This window comes from Homarus americanus, unplaced genomic scaffold (genome assembly GCF_018991925.1).
Source record: "Homarus americanus isolate GMGI-L3 unplaced genomic scaffold, GMGI_Hamer_2.0 scaffold25467, whole genome shotgun sequence".
NCBI classification, from domain to species: domain Eukaryota; kingdom Metazoa; phylum Arthropoda; class Malacostraca; order Decapoda; family Nephropidae; genus Homarus; species Homarus americanus.
In genome coordinates this window covers 5,540,012-5,560,311 of record NW_024732867.1, presented here as the reverse complement: position 1 = coordinate 5,560,311, position 20,300 = coordinate 5,540,012, and the positions used below count along the sequence as shown (strand labels likewise).

At 42.4% G+C, this 20,300-nt stretch overlaps 1 protein-coding gene across 1 annotated transcript in view; it reads right to left on the bottom strand.

Annotated features, from left to right (window-relative positions):
• Window positions 1-20,300, bottom strand: part of LOC121869147 (dipeptidyl peptidase 4-like) — a gene marked incomplete in the record, with an annotated part of 203,566 nt that overhangs the window by 165,780 nt on the left and 17,486 nt on the right. Inside the window, 2 exon segments of the mRNA XM_042370335.1 lie at window positions 3,627-3,701; window positions 5,062-5,156. Of these exon segments, the coding sequence (XP_042226269.1) occupies window positions 3,627-3,701; window positions 5,062-5,156 (170 nt within the window).

The following is a 20,300-nucleotide window of genomic DNA, read 5'->3' as shown; positions in this document are numbered from 1 at the left end:
TCATGCCGGCCGCCACAGTTACAACACCTGGGATCAACCACATAGCCCACACCCCAAGAGGATGACCTTCTCATTCCTCTCTGATAATCTTCGTGACCTCATTTGCAAGTTTGGGACGAAGCTTCAGTACTATACACCGTATCCGTATCCAGCCTATACGACCACCTACTGATTGTTACAAAAACATCCCGTATCAACCATTGTAAAAATAATCAACAACTCGTAGATAATTTATGTGTTCACTCCTGACCAATTTCCCTGTTGTATTGTAACTACGCTGAAATTCCTTGTTAAATGGACCGCACTTTTGTCATTATGTGTTATTTGTATTACTTATGCCGTTTGTATATTTTCATATTTTGGCAGCTGTTTTTTTTTTTCAATGAGACGTTAATCATCCTCATTATATATAATTGTTATTACACACACACACACACACACACACACACACACACACACACACACAGCGGGTGAAGGAGAGGGGGGGGTAAGTCCTTCTCCACAGCGCTACAACAAGCTCTAAAGGTTCGCAACTCGAGTCAGTAATGATAAAACAAATTATAATTATCGTATTCATCTGATTGTTTGTTGTGTTACATCTAATCCTTTTGTTTGTTTGTCTATCACTTTTATTTATTATCTGCCATTGTTGTTTGTTTAACATAAATTAGGAAAGAATCACATCAGTATCTACGTGGAAATTCTGAATATTTTTCCAGTACATCAAGAAAATGTGAATCATTGATAATTTTTAACTATCTCGTTTATCATTAATTTCGTTAATTCTCTCGTTCATCATCGTTCATTATTCTAACTCCCTCGTTCATCAAGTCTTCCTCCCTCCTCTACTACACATGCGCTGGGCCATTGTTTACATGGTGACGACACCGGTGTCTCCCCCTGGCGGTGACTCACTAATTCTCCTCCATTTATAAAAAATACACTTCCATGTAAATATAAATTATCCATATACATAAATCATACCTCAACATATATTCCGTATATACCAAATCTCCTCCACATATACTTCCTCTAATATACAAATTATCCTATATACAAATTCTTCATCCATACGATACATAAACATGCTCTATATATACAAATTATTCATCCATAAGATACATAAGCATGCTCCATATATACAAATTATTCATCCATAAGATACATAAACATGCTCTATATACACAAATTATTCATCCATACGATACATAAACATGCTCCATATATACAAATTTTCCGTATATGTAAATTTTCCAGATATACAAATTGTGGTAAACATCAGTTGGTGTTGGAGCCTCGAGAGCCATAATACGATCATCACCCTCAGCACCTAGCACCCAGCGCCCCTCCCCTTGTGACGTTACCAATCACGCCTGAGGAGGGGGAGGGGAAGGGCAAGGTGGGGGAGGAAAGGAGGGGGAGAGACTTATGTACAGGAGAGTGAGGAAGGGTTGGGGGAGAGGAGAGGAGGGGAAGGACAAGGCAGAGAGGGAAGGGAGGGGAGAGTAAGGGGAAAGGGATGAAAAGGAGAGCAAGGACAGAGTAAGGAGGGAAAAAGAGTTGAGGGTGAGGGGAGAGAGAGAGAGAAAGATAAAAAAGGGAATGACAAGGAGAGGGTGATGACAGGAGGAAAGAGGGGAGTGAGGGATGGATAGAAAGAAGGGCGAGGACAGTGTGGGGGAGGGAAGGGAGGGGAGAATGAAGGGCATAGACAAGGAAGGAAGGAAGAACAGAAAAAAGAAGGAAGGAAGGAAGGAAGGAACGACAGAAGGAAGGAAGAACAGAAGGAAGGAAGGAAGGAACGAACGACAGAAGGAAGGAAGAACAGAAGGAAGGAAGAACAGAAGGAAGGAAGAAAGAAAGGAAGGAAGGAAGGAAGGAAGGAAGGCATAATAAGTAAATGAATGAATAGGAGTGAGAGAAGTGATAATATTAGACATGTCCATTTAAATTCTCACACATTTGTTTACGTTCCATTTTGTCAACATTTAGTCGTTCACACAAAGTCTCATTAAACACAGAAATCTTGGCTAAAAAAAAAAAAAAAATTCAATATGTTTTCATCAACAACAACTTACACGACAAACATCTTATTGAACTCCTCCTCGTCATTACACACGAAGGAAGGTTTAAATAGCTTATGTGTTAGATCTTATGAATAATGAAGAAGTCAACAATATCTCTTCCTCGTAGGGTGCCCTGAGAGAGAGGTCATGGAGGTCTGACTCTATCTACTCAGGGTATAAGGTGCCCTGAGAGAGAGGTCATGGAGGTCTGGCTCTACCTCCAACATTATAGAGGTTGAGAATCAGGTGTCCCAGAGTACCTTAGAGATAAATAAAGATATAGATATTCTGGGAAACATTAAGAGGAAACAAAACACAAAAACAATAAGTAGACGATACGAAAAAAGGAGTCATTACTTTTCTGGGGAGTTATATGGATGACAAGAGACATTAAGTTGGTATAAGGACATATGGCACACAGTAGTAGCCACGAGAGACACTATAACAGGCTAATTAGGGAGCTACATAGGTGTCACTTTAATTAACGCCTGAGGAATAATAGTGGTTGGCTTGTGTATCATGGCGTCTTTCCCTAAAACTGGTGAGACTCAACTTGTGTTAATAATTTGTATACATAGTGAACAATGTTGTGTATCAGTGTGGGTGTTAAGAATTGACATTGTTATAGTGTTATACTGTTGCTGGCTGTTTATACACTACTACTGCTATCAGGAGGTTTCTATAATCTTTGATCCACCTTTAACGAAAATACAAGGAAATTAAATGTATTACGTAAATAAACAGATGAATAATTATGACCTTAAGTTTGACGTCATCAGCTTATAGTGAAATACATACTGTCTAAGACTTAAAAGGTCCAGGTTTATTTATAGATGAAATAGAACTATTAAGTCTCCTGTGAGAAGAGTGTGTTTTAGGGTGGCATATCAGAGCCGAGGAGTGACAAACTTGAAAGACTATATACCCGGGATTAGTTTGGTCTCTGTCTCCTTGGTTATGTTAGCAAGTCATGTTGAGGTTTATCAAGAAGTCCTCATTACTAAGTTTAAATATAATCCTGAGGACCTCACCATTATCCATTGTAAAAGTAATCCTAAGAGTCTTATGAAATACCCAGAGTTTAAATGTGAACTTAGTGACGCGTTTAAGCAATCACTGTTCAATTATTCCCCAAGACATCGATGTACATCAGAAGCAAAAAGGTTAACCCCGTAGGTAGACTAACACACGTCACTCTTCATCAGACACACCAAGAGGCTGACTGAGTCTACTGAAAATTACCCACATGTTCCAAAAATCTTCCTTCACCCAGAGCAAGACGATGATGAACACAACACTGAGTCTATGTTGGCAAATTAGAACGACAAACAGCGAGACAGAACGAAAAAAAATATTCACGGATATTTTACCACTTAAACTCATTACTGGTGAATCACAGAGACAATTAAGTTATAAACTGAAAGACAAATTTGTAAAAGACCCAAATCCCAGAATCCCCGTAAAAGAAAGTCCAGATTTCAGTACAAAACCATAAACATTTATGGGGTGTTGCTTTTCGATAACCTGGTATAGAGGGAGATTACAGAGGGAGTGACTTACCTTCTCCACGTGTTCGGCCAGCAAGACATAGCGTAGGTCGGGGGAGACACTGAAGTGGGCCACGTTGAGTTGTCGCTGTGGGGAGACGAGAGGAAGGAGTTAGTGGTGATGAAGGCAGGAAAAAGAGATGGGGAGGGGGAAGGAGAGGAGGGAGGAAAGGTGAAGTGGAAGAGGAATTTGGGAGACGTAAGATGAGGGAGAGTGGGAAAGGGAGGAAGTGGGAGAGGAGAGGGGAAGAGGGAAGGAGGGAGGGAGGGAGGGATGGAGGTAATGCGAGGTGAAAGAGGGAGAGTGGAGAGTTTAGGGGAAGTGAAAGAGGGAGTTGGTAAGGGGAGATAAAGTGGGAGAGGGAGGGAGTGGGAGAGGTTAAGGGGAGACGAAGAGAGAGGGAGAGAGAGAATGGGGAAGGGAGGGAGGGAGAGAAAGAGGTAAAGGGGGCGGGGAGAGAAAATGTGGCTGAATAACAGAAACAAAGAAATATTAAAATAAAGGCGACAGTGTAACTCTTTAACACACACACACACACACACACACACACACACACCTCTGGCCACCGACCCCCCGTTTTTAATTGTTTGAGACAGTTCTCCACTCAAGGGGTCGATTTTTGCTGGAGGAAGAGAGTAAAGTTACTGAGTAGGGAAGTAAGCACTGTAATATAGACAAGTAAGAACAGTAAAAAAAAGTAAGCACAGTAAAGTAAAGTAAGCTGTGGTCTGATAAACAATCAATACACCTCCCGCCAAGACCAAAGTTTCCATACCAGAGAACTGATGACATATATACACAATAATATCATGTACAGTATAATACATCTTCCCATTTTACAAAGAATAACATCATTGGTACTGGTATGTATATGTTTTTCTACTGGCTTGGTTTGATCTGACAAAACTCACTATAATAATAGAGTAAAGGAGTAAGCACAGTAGGGTAAGGAAGTAAGCACAGCAGAGTAAAGAAGTAAGGACAGCAGAGTAAAGAATTGAACACAGATGAGTAAAGAAGTAAGCAGAGTAGAGTAAAGAAGTAAGCAGAGTAGAGTAAAGAATTGAACACAGATGAGTAAAGAAGTAAGCAGAGTAGAGTAAAGAAGTAAGGACAGCAGAGTAAAGAAGTAAGCAGAGTAGAGTAAAGATGTAAGGACAACAGAGTAAAGAAGTAAGCAGAGTAGAGTAAAGAAGTAAGGACAACAGAGTAAAGAATTGAACACAGATGAGTAAAGAAGTAAGGACAGCAGAGTAAAGAAGTAAGCAGAGTAGAGTAAAGAAGTAAGCAGAGTAGAGTAAAGAAGTAAGCAGAGTAGAGTAAAGAAGTAAGCAGAGTAGAGTAAAGAAGTAAGCAGAGTAGAGTAAAGAAGTAAGCAGAGTAGAGTAAAGAAGTAAGCAGAGTAGAGTAAAGAAGTAAGCACAGTAGAATAAATAAAGTAACTCACGAAGGTAATGTTGGAGACGAGGACTCTAGAGGTCAAGGTCTCGGCGTCAAAGATGGAGAGTCCGCCAGCTGGGTCACGGAACACGATCTCATTATCTGACGGAGAGGAGAGAACGAGGTCATTTATTGTGATTCACGTATACAACAAGAACAAATACAAACAACTAACAACGTCAACAAACACAAAGACATACATATAAGCACATTTATGAATACACAAACAATAAAGAACATATTAACAACCACACATAAACACACCTTTGGATACAAAAACACACATACACACAAACAGTCTGTGATTCCATTAAAAAAACTATATACGATGTCAAACTCTCTCTCTCTCTCTCTCTCTCTCTCTCTCTCTCACACACACACACACACACACACTACTATTACTACTACTACTACTACTACTACTACTTTGCTGTCACGTGGAATCGAGTATGACGATCATCCAGCTATGATACAATGGAAGGATGTCAACTTCGTTGGTGAGCTCTGATGTGACTCGAGAGGCCGATATGGGACCGGCAGGGCAGTCCACAGATGTTGCACGTGTGGAGGGCTACATCTAGTGTGGGAGGTGCGCCAGCAGCGTCTTTCCGGCGCTGACGTTTGTCTGCTTCGGTATGCATGCAAGGTGGTCGATTTGGCACTTTTTTAGGTTTGTCTTAAGACTATCCTAATACAGTACTTTTTTGTTGTCCATCAGCATTACGTTTACTATTCGTTAGGAGACTGTAAAGTAGCTACTTTGGCAGTCTACGGTCGTCCATGCGGGTAACAGGGCCAATCCAACGTAGTTGTTTATGGATAATGGTAGCCTCGATGTTCCTACAGTTGGTGTCAGCGAGAATACAGGCATTTGTTCTCTTGTCTTCCCAGTGAACTCGGAGGATAGAACGTAGACTAGATTGCTGAAAGTTTTTAAGTGCCTTGAAGTGCCTCCTGTATGTGACCCATGTCTCGCTGCCATACAACAGGGTGGGGAGGCCCACTACTTGATTCACGTGCAACTGTGTAAATAATTTCAGCTCCCTATAGTTAAAACCATGGGTGCAGAATCTGCCAAAGGCTTGGGATGCGTATCTGATCCGATGTTCAATGTCTTCATCGATGTCCGAGGTGGTGGACAGGTGGGAGCCAAGGTATTGAAAGTGGGTAACATAAAGAGAGTAGTTTCGTGAAGTTGGATGGATGGTGGAGGTGTGGTTAAACTAGGGGCAGGCTGAAAGAGAATCTGAGTCTTAAGTGCATTCACCTCAAGGACGAAGTATGCATATTCATCTGCATAGGTGTTTAGGATCTCCTGTGGGTCACTTTCAGTGTGAGCAACGAGGGTGAGGTCGTCAGCATACTGAGGTTCAGTAATGGAAGCTACCGACACCTTTGATCCTGTCTGGAGTCGTCTATGTTGAAGAGTCCCTTCATCAGGTATTGGATGTCCACCCCGCCAGCTGAATTGGCACTGGAACGACACTACCGTTCATGCCATCGTGGAGTTGCCTCACAATGGCAATGAATTTTGGTGAGAAGCCAAAATGACTGAGGATCTGCCAGAGGGCTTCCCATGTTGACAGCGCCGAGGTCCTTAGTAAGGTCAGTGAAAGCCATGGGCATATCACAATGTTGTTCTCTGCACTTTTCCTGTCAGCAGTGGCACATGATGGTACAAAGGCACAATGAGATTCTGGGAGGAAGCTTTCCGCCTCAGGAAGAAGTTTATTTAGGAGGACTCGGGCGATAATCTTGTCAGCTCTGGACAGCAGTGAGACCCCGCGGTAATTCCTGTAGTCTGACCGGTCTCCCTTGTTCTTATAAATATTGACGACGGAGGCGTCTGTAAGATATTGGGGGATTTCCTCCTTTTCCCATATATTCTCCAGGAGAGAGTGGAGACGGCTGGAAAGCAGAGGCCGTCCTGCCTTATACACTTCATCTGCTTGATGGCAGTAGCTACCTCATCCAAGAATCGAGGATAGCTGAGGTGGGTCAGCTCTGGGTGCTGAGGAACCTGCTGGGTAGTCAGGGCATCCACATCGGTGTTTCGGTTGAGCAACGAATGGTAGTGCTCTTTCCTGCGCTGACGGATGCCTTCTTCGTCTTTAATTAGGACGTTACCTTCGGATGAACGGAGGGGGGCCACGCCATGAGTAGTTGAGCCATATATTTTTTTTGCGGAATTGAAAGATTCACACATATTGTGTTGATCCGCACTTTTTTATATTTCACACGCTATAATTTTTCAGCATTCGTTCATTAGTTTTCGAAGTTCGCGCTGGATCGCTGCTTTCTTTTCGTGGAAGGTATCAGCTTTGGTCCGAGACTTAGGGGTTGTTCTGCTAGTCAGTAAGAGTAGCACGTTTGCTATTGACAAGTACTTCGATTTCCAGGTCGTTTTTATCAACCCCCCCGCCCACACGCACGCACGCACGCACGCACGCACGCACGCACGCACGCACGCACGCACCCCCCACACACACACAAGTCTTATATTATCAGTGTGTTCTTGGAAGGGAAAAATCAGAGGCCAGACGCTTGCTGTACACACGTGGTTGAGTAAATACAGTGACCTCGTCATAGTTGCTATGGACACCTGGACAAGAACCCTCCTCACCCCTCCCACCCCTCCCTTACCCTTCAGTCTCCCTCTGAGAGCACTCCTCAACACCCTTTCCCCTTTACAGCCCTTATAAGCGATATATTACCAAAATATTGCCTCCCCAGTACACCAATCCTACCAATAATAATAATAATAATAATAATAATAATAATAATAATAATAATAATAATAATAATAACAATAATAATAATAATAATAAAAAATTATCCGTGCATAACTGATTCTCACAGGAAGTGGAGACAGATTTGATACCATCGTCTCGTATGACAGAGCGAGAGAGAGGCGACCCTACAGCGTATAATCTCTGGTCTCTTGTCTGGGGAAACACGATTCCTTGATTACCTTCCTCATTTGCATGTTCAATGTAGATCACACCGAAGTTACCTGGGGAGCGGTGAGTGACGGAGTGGTGACCCTGGGGAATGGTGAGTGATGGAGTGGTGACCTGGGGAATGGTGAGGGATGAAGTGGCGACCTGAGGAGTGGTGAGTGGCGGAGTGGTGACGTGGGGAGGGTGAGGGATGACATGGTGACCTGGGAAATGGTGAGTGACGGAGTGGTGACCTGGGGAGGGTAAGGGATGGAGTGGTGACCTGGGGATAGTGAGTAACGGAAGGTGAGGTAGGAGAGAGAGTGAGTGACGGAGGGTGAGGTAGGAGAGAGAGTGAGTGACGGAGGGTGAGGTTAGGCGGGTGAGTGACGGAGTGATATTGGATTATCGAGATGGATCGGCAAAGCTGTTGTGTGTTGCCTGTTTTTACGTATATTGAAGGCTTGATATACACAGACAGACAGACAGACAGACAGACAGACAGACAGACAGACAGACAGGCAGACAGACAGACAGACAGACAGACAGACAGACAGGCAGACAGACAGACAGACAAACAGAGAGACAGACACAGACATATGGCTATTTTGATGTGTACTCTGGTTAAGGGTAATGGAGACAGAGTGAGAGAGAAGACAGATTGACAGGCCGGTGAACCAGAAGTGATAGACAGACAAACAGGTGAATAGGTAGACAGTCGAATATTAATTAAACAGACAGATGAATAAATGACGGGACAAATAAGACAGGTAGACAGACGTGCTAAATAGGATACAGGTGAAATACGGAGATATTATCATTCTCTCTCTCTCTCTCTCTCTCTCTCTCTCTCTCTCTCTCTCTCTCTCTCTCTCTCTCTCAATTCCTCTGTTCCTCCCCTTCTCCCTTTTCTATCTCTCCTCCCCTTCTTCTTCTCCCCTCCCTCACCCTCTTTTTCTCCTCTTCCTCCTACTTTCTTCTCTCACTCTCTCTCACTCCCTTTTCTTCCTTCTCATCATCTCCCCCTTTCCCTTCCCTCACTATACCCCTCCTCCCATCCCTCCTCATTATCTTGCTCCCTCACTATACCCCTCCTCCCATCCCTCCTCATTATCTTGCTCCCTCCTCACCATCTTCCTCATATCTCACAATCATTCACCCTTACCCTCTCACTCTCTTCCGTCATCCTTATCACCTCTCTTTATCACCATCTCCTTAACCCCAGTCCAGTCACTACCACACACACACACACATACACACACACACACACACACACATACACACACACCACAAAAGCACGTCGGAATTAACATCTGCTCACTATAGCCACAGGAGAGAGAGAGAGAGAGAGAGAGAGAGAGAGAGAAGGGGGGGAGAGAGAGAGAGAGAGAGAGAACACACACACCCAGCCAATCTACCTGTATATGCACATACACTCGTACACCCGAGAAGTGACGCAGTTTCTGACAAGTTTATCAAAATTAAAAAAAAATTAAAAATTGGAGAAAAATATTAGATGGAAGACATTGTGATTAATTTTGAGTGTTGGGTGAAAATAAAGAAAGTTTGGAGGGTTTATCACGAGTTTTTCTGGTTTATTCTGGTTTGAAGTGGTTTATTTCGAAGCTAAACCATCTCTAACCTCTCCTTAACGTAACCTAGCTTAACCTAACTTAACTCAATCTTGTCTAATCCGACCTAACCTAACCTCTCCTTAACGTAACCTAGCTTAACCTAACTTAACTCAATCAATTCTAATCTGACCTAACCTAACCTCTCCTTAACGTAACCTAGCTTAACCTAACTTAACTCAATCAATTCTAATCTGACCTAACCCAACCTAACTTAATCTAATCTAACATATCTATAACCTAACCAAAACTAATCTAACCGAACCTTTCCCTAACCTAACCTAACTTAACCTAACCTATCCCTTACTAAACCTAACAGATACCTGACATAACCTTACCTAACTTAATCTAATCTAGCCTCCCCTAACCTAACCTCCCCTAACCTAACCCAATGCAATTTAAGTCAACGTAACCACACCCACAATTTCACTATAAATATCCAGACTCAGATACTCCTAAAATAAAACCCTCTTAAACCAGTCAGCAGCAACAACAATAGTAATTAAGATTTGCAGCTTAACTTTGCATGATACAAAGTGAACACAAACTTGAAATTAATACTGAATAAGAGTGAATATCCCTCGTCTACACACACACACACACACACACACACACACACACACACACACACACACACACACACACACACAGACCCCGTTTGCAAGTGGACAATAATAATAATAATAATAATAATAATAATAATAATAATAATAATAATAATAATAATAATAATAATAATAATAATAATAATAATAATCCATAACCCACGAAATTTACACAACAAACACATCCATACAAGACTGCCACACAGTCGCCGTCAACACAAGGTGCACCCCAGCCAGGTCCATGTGTGTGTGTGTGTGATGTGGAGGAGTCTGACCATACAGTGTGAGGAGCAACTAGTATTGGCTAAAGGGTCATGTTATGGGGTTTATGGGTGGCCTGGTCGGGAAGGTTGTGGACCCCAGGGCCGACCTGATCATCAGCAAACTCCTGGGGTCTCAACTGACGTCACCGCGGTTGCTGGAGGATCGGCTTTTTTTTCACACTTCATTTTTCCAACATTCACGGCCTGAGATCCAATTTTCCTTCTGTGGAGCGCCATCTATTAACCTCTTCCCCGATCTCTTACTACTATCTAAACTTCAACTGACCAAAGCGGCTTCATCCAAACCTTTTCAAGTCTCCAACTACAACCTTTATACCTCTTTCCGTTCTAAGGGAGGTGTATGCGCCTTCAGCTCGACTAACGGATCTTGAATCTTCTCTTTATGATGTCATCTGGCTCAAAATATCTTTACTAACTATGATTATCTTTCTTTGTTTCCTATACTGTTCTCCCAACTCCACCAACTATTTGGAACTCTTTGACTATCTCACTTCTTGCCATGAGTTGATGCTATCTGAGATCCTCTACCTAAGGATCTCAATGTCCAGTCAGCCAAAGATCGAGCGACCCACCCTGAGTTTCTTACTGGCAATTTTACAGCAATACTTGTAAGGCTGTATGTAAAGGTGATTGTGATTGGTGGATCTATTTTCGGCTGTATCACTGTCAGGATAAATATTAAACAATCCGAAGGTAGAATTTTTATAATAATAAACTATTCATTGTTATTTAAGATCACGAGAAGTTTCCAAATGTTCTTATATTTGCTTAAATAATGAAGAAAATTTGATCTGAAAATCTTGTGGCAGTCCTCGTTCCTCGTTGTAGTTGAGTTGCCAATTCATTAATATAATTTCTACGTTATTTAACCAAATATACGAACCTTTGGAAACTTCTCATGATCTAAATAAAACTGAATAGTTTATTATTATAAAATTCTACCTTCGGATTGTTTAATATTTATCCTGACAGTGATACAGCCGAAAATAGATCCACCAATCACAATCACTTTTACATACAGCCTTCCTTTACCAAGTATTGCCAGGTAAAATTGCCAGTAAGAGACTCAGGGTGGGGTCGCTCGATCTTTGGCTGACTGTACATCACAGAGAGTGGCTTGGCTCTGCAAGGACCCAGGTGGAGTTGAGACAATCTCTTTTTCCTTACTTAATGACCTGGAACAAATAATTAAACACACGTTCCTGATCGACACGATCAACTTACTAACATTCTTGATCTTTGTTTTACCTCTAACCCCTCACATTATCCATACTCAATTTCTGCCCCCTTAGGGTCTTCTGATCACAATCTTATTTCAATGAAATCAAAATGGGCATGACAACCTCCCCCACCCCACTCCTAACATCAACTCTGGCACTATCGGAGGGCACACTGGCAATCCTAGCGAGAATTCTTCTTCGACTTTCCTTGAGATGAATGTTGCTTTTCCCTCGGGACGCCTCGGTATGTGCTGACAGCATTGCTGGGGTTATACAGGGCGGTATGAGTGCATTTATCCCATCTTCTACCAAAACTTTCACTTTACAATCATGGTTTGAGCGCTCCTGTTCTCTTGCATGTAGGGAGAGAGATAGAGCGTATCAAGTTATGAAACTATCTCCTCCTATTACTCACTCATCTTTCATTACTTCTAGGAATCGTTGTAAGGCTATTCTTCGTAGGGCCAAGCGGACTTTTATAAAAAGAATGACCGTTGACCTGACTAACTATTCTTCTAATAAATCCTTCTGGTCCTTAATCGAAAACATCTGTAATAACTTCTGCGCTCCCTCTTTTCCTCCTCTCTTCCGACCTGATAACTCCAGAGCCAACTCTTCCCCTCATGAAGCCAATTCTCTTTGGCACCTTATTCTCCTCTAACTCCACCTTAGACGATTCCAACTATATCCCTCCTACTCCTCCTACTGAACCTATGCACTTTCCTGTAATCTCCACTCGTAGCAGTGCTAGTGTGTTATCCAGGTTGGATGTGAGTAAGGCGCATGGACCAGACGGAATACCCCCTCGTGTTCTGAGGGAGTGTGCTGAAGTTCTGGCCCCTGTGCTTGCTTGCCTCTTGCGACTTTGACCCATAACCCAAAGTTTTCCTTCTTCTTGAAAGCATGCCTCGGTTCAGCCCATCCCGAAGAAGGGTGATCATTCCAATCCCTCTAACCATCGCCCCATTGTCCTAACTTCATCCTTCTCTAAGATTTTTTTAAATATCTTGAACTCTCATTTTCTCCGTCACCTTGAACGCCTTTCTCTTTTGTCGGATCACCAGTATGGCTTTCGCCAGGCGAGATCTACTGGTGATCTGCTCTCCTGCACCCATCTTTGGTCATCCTCTCTTAGGGATTATGGGGAAACTTTCGTCGTGGCCCTCGACATCTCCAAAGCATTTGACAGGGTATGGCAAAAGTCTTTGCTTTCTAAACTTCCCTCTTATGGTTTCTCTCCCCCACTCTGTTCTCTAATTTCTACCTTCCTTGAGAACCGATCCGTGGCAGTTGTTGTCGGGGGATCGGTCTCTCGCTCTTCTTTACCAATAGTGGCGTCCCACAGGGTTCTGTTCGTTCACCTACCTTCTTTCTTCTTTTTATCAATGATTTACTTCACACTATGACTAATTCTATCCATTCTTACGCCAATGATTCTACTCTTCACTATTCTTCACATATTCCCCTTCCCTAATTCTCAAACTAGATCTGTTTCTAGAGCTGATATCATTACATCTATCAATGCAGATCTGTGCAGCATCTCCGAATGGGGAGGTAGAAACTTGGTGCAATTCAATAGTAATTAAACTCAGCATTTGCCAATTACACTTTCCAAATTAGATGATCTCCCAACAATGACATTTCAGGACGCAATAATTCTGCCAAATTCTAATCTATGCGAGGCCACACCATTTCCTCTAATATGTCATGGAAGCCACACATCCACAACATTGCTAAAGCTGCCTCCCGAAAGTTGGGAATGCTGTACAGATGCCGTCGCTACTTCACCTCTGAGCAGTTGCTTCAAGTTTACAAGGGATTCATTCGTCCTAACTTGGAGTACTGCTCCCATATCTGGGGTGATTCTTCTTCTGTCCAACTGTTAGATAGGGTGGAATCGAAGGGATTTCGTCTTATTAACTCTCCTCCTCTAGTGAATAATATCTCTTCCCTTTCTCTTCGCCGCAATGTTGCTTCACTCTCTTTACAGGTACTTTAATGGGCAATGTTTGGTGGATTTGGAATCCTCTGTACCGCCGGCAAGGCGGTGCCCACCGTTTCTCTGTGGATGTCGGTCACACTAGAATAACCCGTTATAGTACATCCTTCTTTCCTCACACAGCCAAACTGTGGAATGCTCTGCCTTCTTCTGTGTTTCCGTACTCATACAATCTGTCTCACTTCAAAACGCTGGCTTTCCGGCATCTTCGTGGTGTAGATTAATATAATCTTTCTTTTCTATTTTTAATTTCTTTTCACTTTATTTTTCGCCCCCAGGCCCCGTTGTGTGGGTCGATGACCTGTGCCTGGGTGGCTATTAACCACCCCTCCCCCAAAAAAAAATATACATATATATAATATATATATATATATATATATATATATATATATATATATATATATATATATATATATATATATATATATATATATATATATATATACAAATTATGAGAGAGAGAGAGTTTATTCACCAACACGGAACCTATTTCATCACAAATAGACAATATCCGTCCTGGCTAAACACCTCCGTCACCCCTCTCCCCACCACACACACACAGCCTCGTACCGTCTCTACATGCTACGACGACTCAGGTCACTTGGGACACCCACGCCAGAGCTGAGGACCATCTACAACGCCTTTATTCTCCCAACTAACGTATGCATCACCAGCCTGGTCGTCTTCAACTCCACCCAACAACGTCAGCTAGAGAAGGTACAGAAAGGCCTGCAGAATCATGCTCGGCGCAGAACACTCCGGCTACACCAACGCTCTCTACCCTGGAAATGCCATCCTCAGTGACCTCCACCACCAAGCACTGGAAAGGTTTGGCCGTGGACTGCACCACCCTCGCCATCGCCACCTCCTGCCACCGGCAGCCCCCACCCACCTCGCGCAGTCCGCCACTACAACAAAATTCAGCCCATAAGAGCCTGCACCGATAGATATAAGAACAGCACCATCCCATCTATTAAAATAATAAACAACTCCTGATTTATGTACTGCAGCCCTGTAAATGTATTCAATGCATATTATATCATTATGTCTAAATTAAATGTAAGTCTGTATATTTTCAGCCACCGGCTGCAACTCTATTAATAAACCGTTATTATTATTATTATTATTATTTAGTTGTTGGGTGTTGAGTCAATGTGTTCCGATTACAATGGTACTGGATGATATAATAAGCCATTACTTACACAGCTCTATAATTAAGTAAACCAATTATTAAATAACAATTAAAACCCGATGAAAGTGACTAATCATACACCGGTTGCAAGTAAATAATAATAATAATAATAATAATAATAATAATAATAATAATAATAATAATAATAATAATAATAATAATAATAATAATAATAATAATAATAATAATAATAATAATAATAATAATAATAATAATAATAATAAAAAATAATAATAATAATAATAATAATAATAATAATAATAATAATAATAATAATAATAATAATAATAATAATAATAATAAATAATAATAATATCAACGACTAAAACAATCAAGAAAAAAGAAGACAAATAACAACAACAACAACAATGACAAAAACATTCTGGCAGTTACACGTACAAATAAAAACAAACACAGAGCTACAGGAAATGCAAAACAAACAAAAACTGTAATTAAACCAAGGATGAATTCATGAAGTCTTGATATATAGACAGTGGTGGGGACGAGAAGAGTGTGTGGGGAAAGTGTGGGGGTGAGTGTGTGGGGTGAGTGTGTGGGGGTGAGTGTGGGGGGTGAGTGTGTGGGGTGAGTGTGGGGTGAGTATGTGGGGGTGAGTGTGTGGGGGTGAGTGTGTGGGGGGTGAGTGTGTGGGGGGTGAGTGTGTGGGGATCAGTGTATGGGGGTGAGTGTGTGGGGGTGGGAGTGTGGGGCATGAGGTGTGAGGGTGAGTGTGTGGGGGGTGAGGTGGGGTGAGGTGGGGTGAGGTGGGGGTGAGTATGTGAGGGTGAGTGTGTGGGGTGGGTGTGTGAGGGTGAGTGTGTGGGGTGAGGTGTTGGGGTGAGTGTGTGGGGGTCAGTGTATGGGGGGAGTGTGTGGGGTGAGTGTGTGGGGAGTGGGCGTGAGGTGTGGGGGTCACTGCAGGAGAGGAGGTGGGGGTGAGGGGGGTGAGTGTGTGGGTGAGTGTGGGGTCAGTGTATGGGGGTGATGGGGTGGAGGTGGGGGTGAGTGTGTGGGGGGGTGAGTGTGTGGGGGGTGGGGTGTGTGGGGGGTGGGTGGGGTGGAGTGGAGGAGGTGTGTGTGTTGGTGGACTGGGTGGGGTGAGTGTGTGTGAGTGTGTGGGGTGGAGTGGGGTGTGAGGTGTGTGTTGGGGTGACTGTGTGGAGTGAGTGTGTGGGGTGAGTGTGTAGGGGTGAGTGTGTGAGGTTGAGTGTGTGGGGGTGAGTGTGTGAGGTTGAGTGTGTGGGGTGAGTGTGTGGGGTGAGTGTGTGGGGGTTGAATGTGTGGGAGTAATATATAGTGTGTAAGGTAAAGAGTAAGTGTGAGAAAGTGGGGTGAGCCTATAGGGGTTAATGTATATTGGGAATAGTCAGTGTATGGGGGAAGAGCTGTGTGTGTGTGTGTGGGAGGAGAGAGAGAGGAACCCTTCGTCTGATGGCTCCTAGAGAGTAAATATTTCCCCTTTGCTGCCACCTTCTGAGGAACTGCTGTTAGTAAACATCTGGGCAGGCGGCTGTCAACACTCCCGAGGTCTACACACACACACACACACACACACACACACACACACACACACATATGAACTAACTGCAGGGAGTTTCAAGATAGTTTCTGAAAGGTCCATGTGTTCGATTTTCTCCAGAGATGACGTCAAGACGCATCTAACTGGCTCACTGAAGTTACGATCCAAAGATGGATTCTTAAAGATTCTTATGTCAACATATCATTAACCAAATGAATTTGGGTATAATTTCATGTATATGTGAATAATAAACTAATGTAAATATCATGAAAATTAAAAATATATATATTTTAAGCTTATTTATAATACTATTTTGCTTCGTTTTTTTTTCATTCTTTGGGATTCAGGGTTCGGAGTTCGGGGGATCAAAGGTTTGGTACCGGGTTTAAGATTTGACCACCTAGAGCAACCCCCACACTACCAGCTCCACTACACTATTAACCCAACAAGTTTATAAACACAAAATAAACTAAAATAAAGGTCAGAGTCACAGAGATATATCATGTTAATCTTATCTGTATCTGGTGCTAAGAGAAGATATCCTGTTAAAGGTCGAGTATCAACGTAATTCTGTTGCCAATTCTGGAAGTTTAATGTAATGCTTCAGTTAACATGAGTCAGTTTGATGAATCCTTACATCTCCAGTTGCCATGGCAATTGCACGTACAAGCCTTTGGGAATCAGAGTTGAGAGCGATTTACACAGGCCAATATAGAGTGTGTCTGTGTATACTAATTATGTAGCCTACATGTATTCAACAAATATTATATATTACAGATACGGAAAAAGAGACAAACTGCCCAAAATAATAAATAAATAAATAAAATATAGGCAATTATTTCATTATCGTTTTGTTCAATTTAAATGATTAAATTTTCAGGTTGCCAATTCAGTTTGTAATAATAAAAATAATAATAATAATAAACATCCTCTGAGTGGATATAAACTGGCCATTAACCACTACCATGACAGATCAGAGTAAATAAGGAACAAGCGATGCCATTACAGCAAATTACTGTAGTCACCGCTGGATATTGCCTCATATCATCGTTTTCTTCAACCCCTGTATGTTCCCACTGCTTGAACAGTTACCAGGGCAACACTTGGTGAATTTTAACGCGATTTACATCAAAAGTTTAACATGGGAAATTTGTCAAATGTTGATCAAGCTTGCCAAGTTGGATGGAACTCCTCAAACAGGTTGTCGAGTTATTTTAGGGACAGACAGACAGACAGACAAACAGGTAATGACAAAACTCAATCAGAAATACTCATAAGAGAACACACACACACACTACAACACGGAAGTACCTGTAGAGCGCATGTTGTGGTGAGGGGAAAGTGGGAGAGAGTGAAGTGAGCGAGGGAAAGCCCAGAGTGAGAGGGAGGGAGGGAGGGAGGGGCTGAGGAATAAGAGATGAAGGGAAGGGGGAGACTGGATGAAGAGAGAATGAAGTAACGAAGGAAGAGAGAGAGAGAGAGAGAGAGAGAGAGAGAGAGAGAGAGAGAGAGAGAGAGAGAGAGAGAGAGAGAAGAAGGGATGGGGGAGGGGAGGGAAGGAAGGAGGAGCAGGTATTCAAACTGGCCAAACAAAAGTCGTGTTTACTCCCCACATCCCCAAGGGCACAGGAACCACGCCCCCTTCTCTCTCGTTCGTGTGTGTGTGTGTGTGTGTGTGTGTGTGTGTGTGTGTGTGTGTGTGTGTCACTTCACCTGAAACACAGAGAAACAGAGAGAGAGAGAGTGTGTGAAGCATCATAAGAGTAGATGACAGCTGACCAGGACCTCAGGAACTCAACATGAACAAGCGTCTATACAAGTCAAGTGCGTCTGGATGAAGGCAGCAGCAACAGCTCGTAACATAATCACAGAAGCTCAGGCACCAGACAAGTGAGATGAACCTATCCTAAAATTACTACATCCAGTATTGAGTTGTAGAGGGATATTATAGATTTGTATCCGTGGCAACGTCCGTGATCTGTCCTTGGTTTGAACATGGTAACTCTCTAGTCTTAATAACGGACATGGATTCGGTTTTTCTCATCTTTGGTAATTTAGAAAAACGTTCGGTGATGTATCATGTGTTCGACTGTAGGCTTACACTAGGTCTCTAATTTAAAAAAAAAAAAATATTCTGATATACATCTCATGAAAACTAGCCCCTCCCCCCCCTAATAAAAGCACCCCAAAAAGTCTCCAAGGAACCCCAAAGAACCCCCAAAACCCCAAACCCCTTCCCCAAACAAAAGGAAAAAAAGCCCCTCTTCAACTTACAGCGAAAATAAATAAAACTAAACAATTTGTAGAAATATTCAGACCCGGATATTAATAGACAATAGGTGACTAATATTAATAGACAATAGGTGACTAATATTAATAGACAATAGGTGACTAATATCAATGGACATCGTCAAGGTTTAAAGGGAATAATAACTAATTATTATTATGTTGATAAAATAATGATGTATGAATTTTTTTTTACAACTAGTCCATTATAACAGTACCCTTTAACAGTGTCCCTTATAACAGAGCGTCCCTTATAACAGTGTCCCTTATAACAGACCGTGCTTAATAACTACCAATGGGAAAGTGATCAAATTACCGTCACCTCTCTGAGCAATGAAGTAATTAATATGCTATTTACTGTGTGTGTGTGTGTGTGTGTGTGTGTGTGTGTGTGAGATACCCAGGTGGTCATTATCTCCCCACATGGTCAAAACTCCCCACATGGTCAAAACTCCCCACATGGTCAAAACACCCCACATGGTCAAAAATGGTCAAAACTCCCCACATGGGTCAAACATGGTCAAAACTCCCCACATGGGTCAAAACTCCCCACATGGTCAAAACTCCCCACATGGTCAAAACTCCCCACATGGTCAAAACTCCCCACATGGTCAAAACTCCCCACATGGTCAAAACACCCCACATGGTCAAAACTCCCCACATGGTCAAAACACCCCACATGGTCAAAACTCCCCACATGGTCAAAACTCCCCACATGGTCAAAACTCCCCACATGGTCAAAACTCCCCACATGGTCAAAACTCGTTCCAACAGACAGAAGAAGGTTGAGTCGCTTCACAAACATCCTCCACGCATGAAGTCTCACTGTTTTGTAGTTAATAATATCATATAAGTTTGCGAAATTTCAACTCCTTTGTCCAATACTACATTACTTTTAAGATAAATTCCAGAGAGAGAGAGAGAGAGAGAGAGAGAGAGAGAGAGAGAGACGTCTAGTACTTTCTTTGTGACGATGGTGGAGTATTAATAGATTCAGGAGTATAATAAATAAGAAGTCTGTCGTCTGGTGATATTTACTCCACCTGTAGCCTGAGGGACAAGCGAGCTGGGCGCCATATAGCTGCCACCCTGGTGCTGCGGGGAGCTGGTAGACGGTTAACGTGGCTTACTGTAATTTGTCACGACTTGGACTGATTTAACCTGAACCACTATCCTGGTTAATGGTAGACTGGTAGCTGTTTCGTCTATACCCGGCTGGTCACACACACAGAGCTCTAAATTACGCCACATAACAGTGTCTTACGTGATTTCTTCAATATTAAACAAATAAATACGCTTTCAAATGGTTTTTAAAGCACTGTGAAACATTTTAACGTAAATATCTAACAGGAGTTACAGGAACACGGAATTAACGACAACATAGCTACGGTGTCTCGTAAGTATAAAAATAACCGCGAGTCTTTGTTCATACTAAGGTTCTATATCATCAGAAACACTCTTAAGTCATTTTAAGTTTTCATCCTCAAGCTGACGATAAAAGCAAAACACCAAGTGAAGGTTGAGTCTCAGAGCTGATTTTCCGACATCTTGGCTGGTATATATTTGAGCTA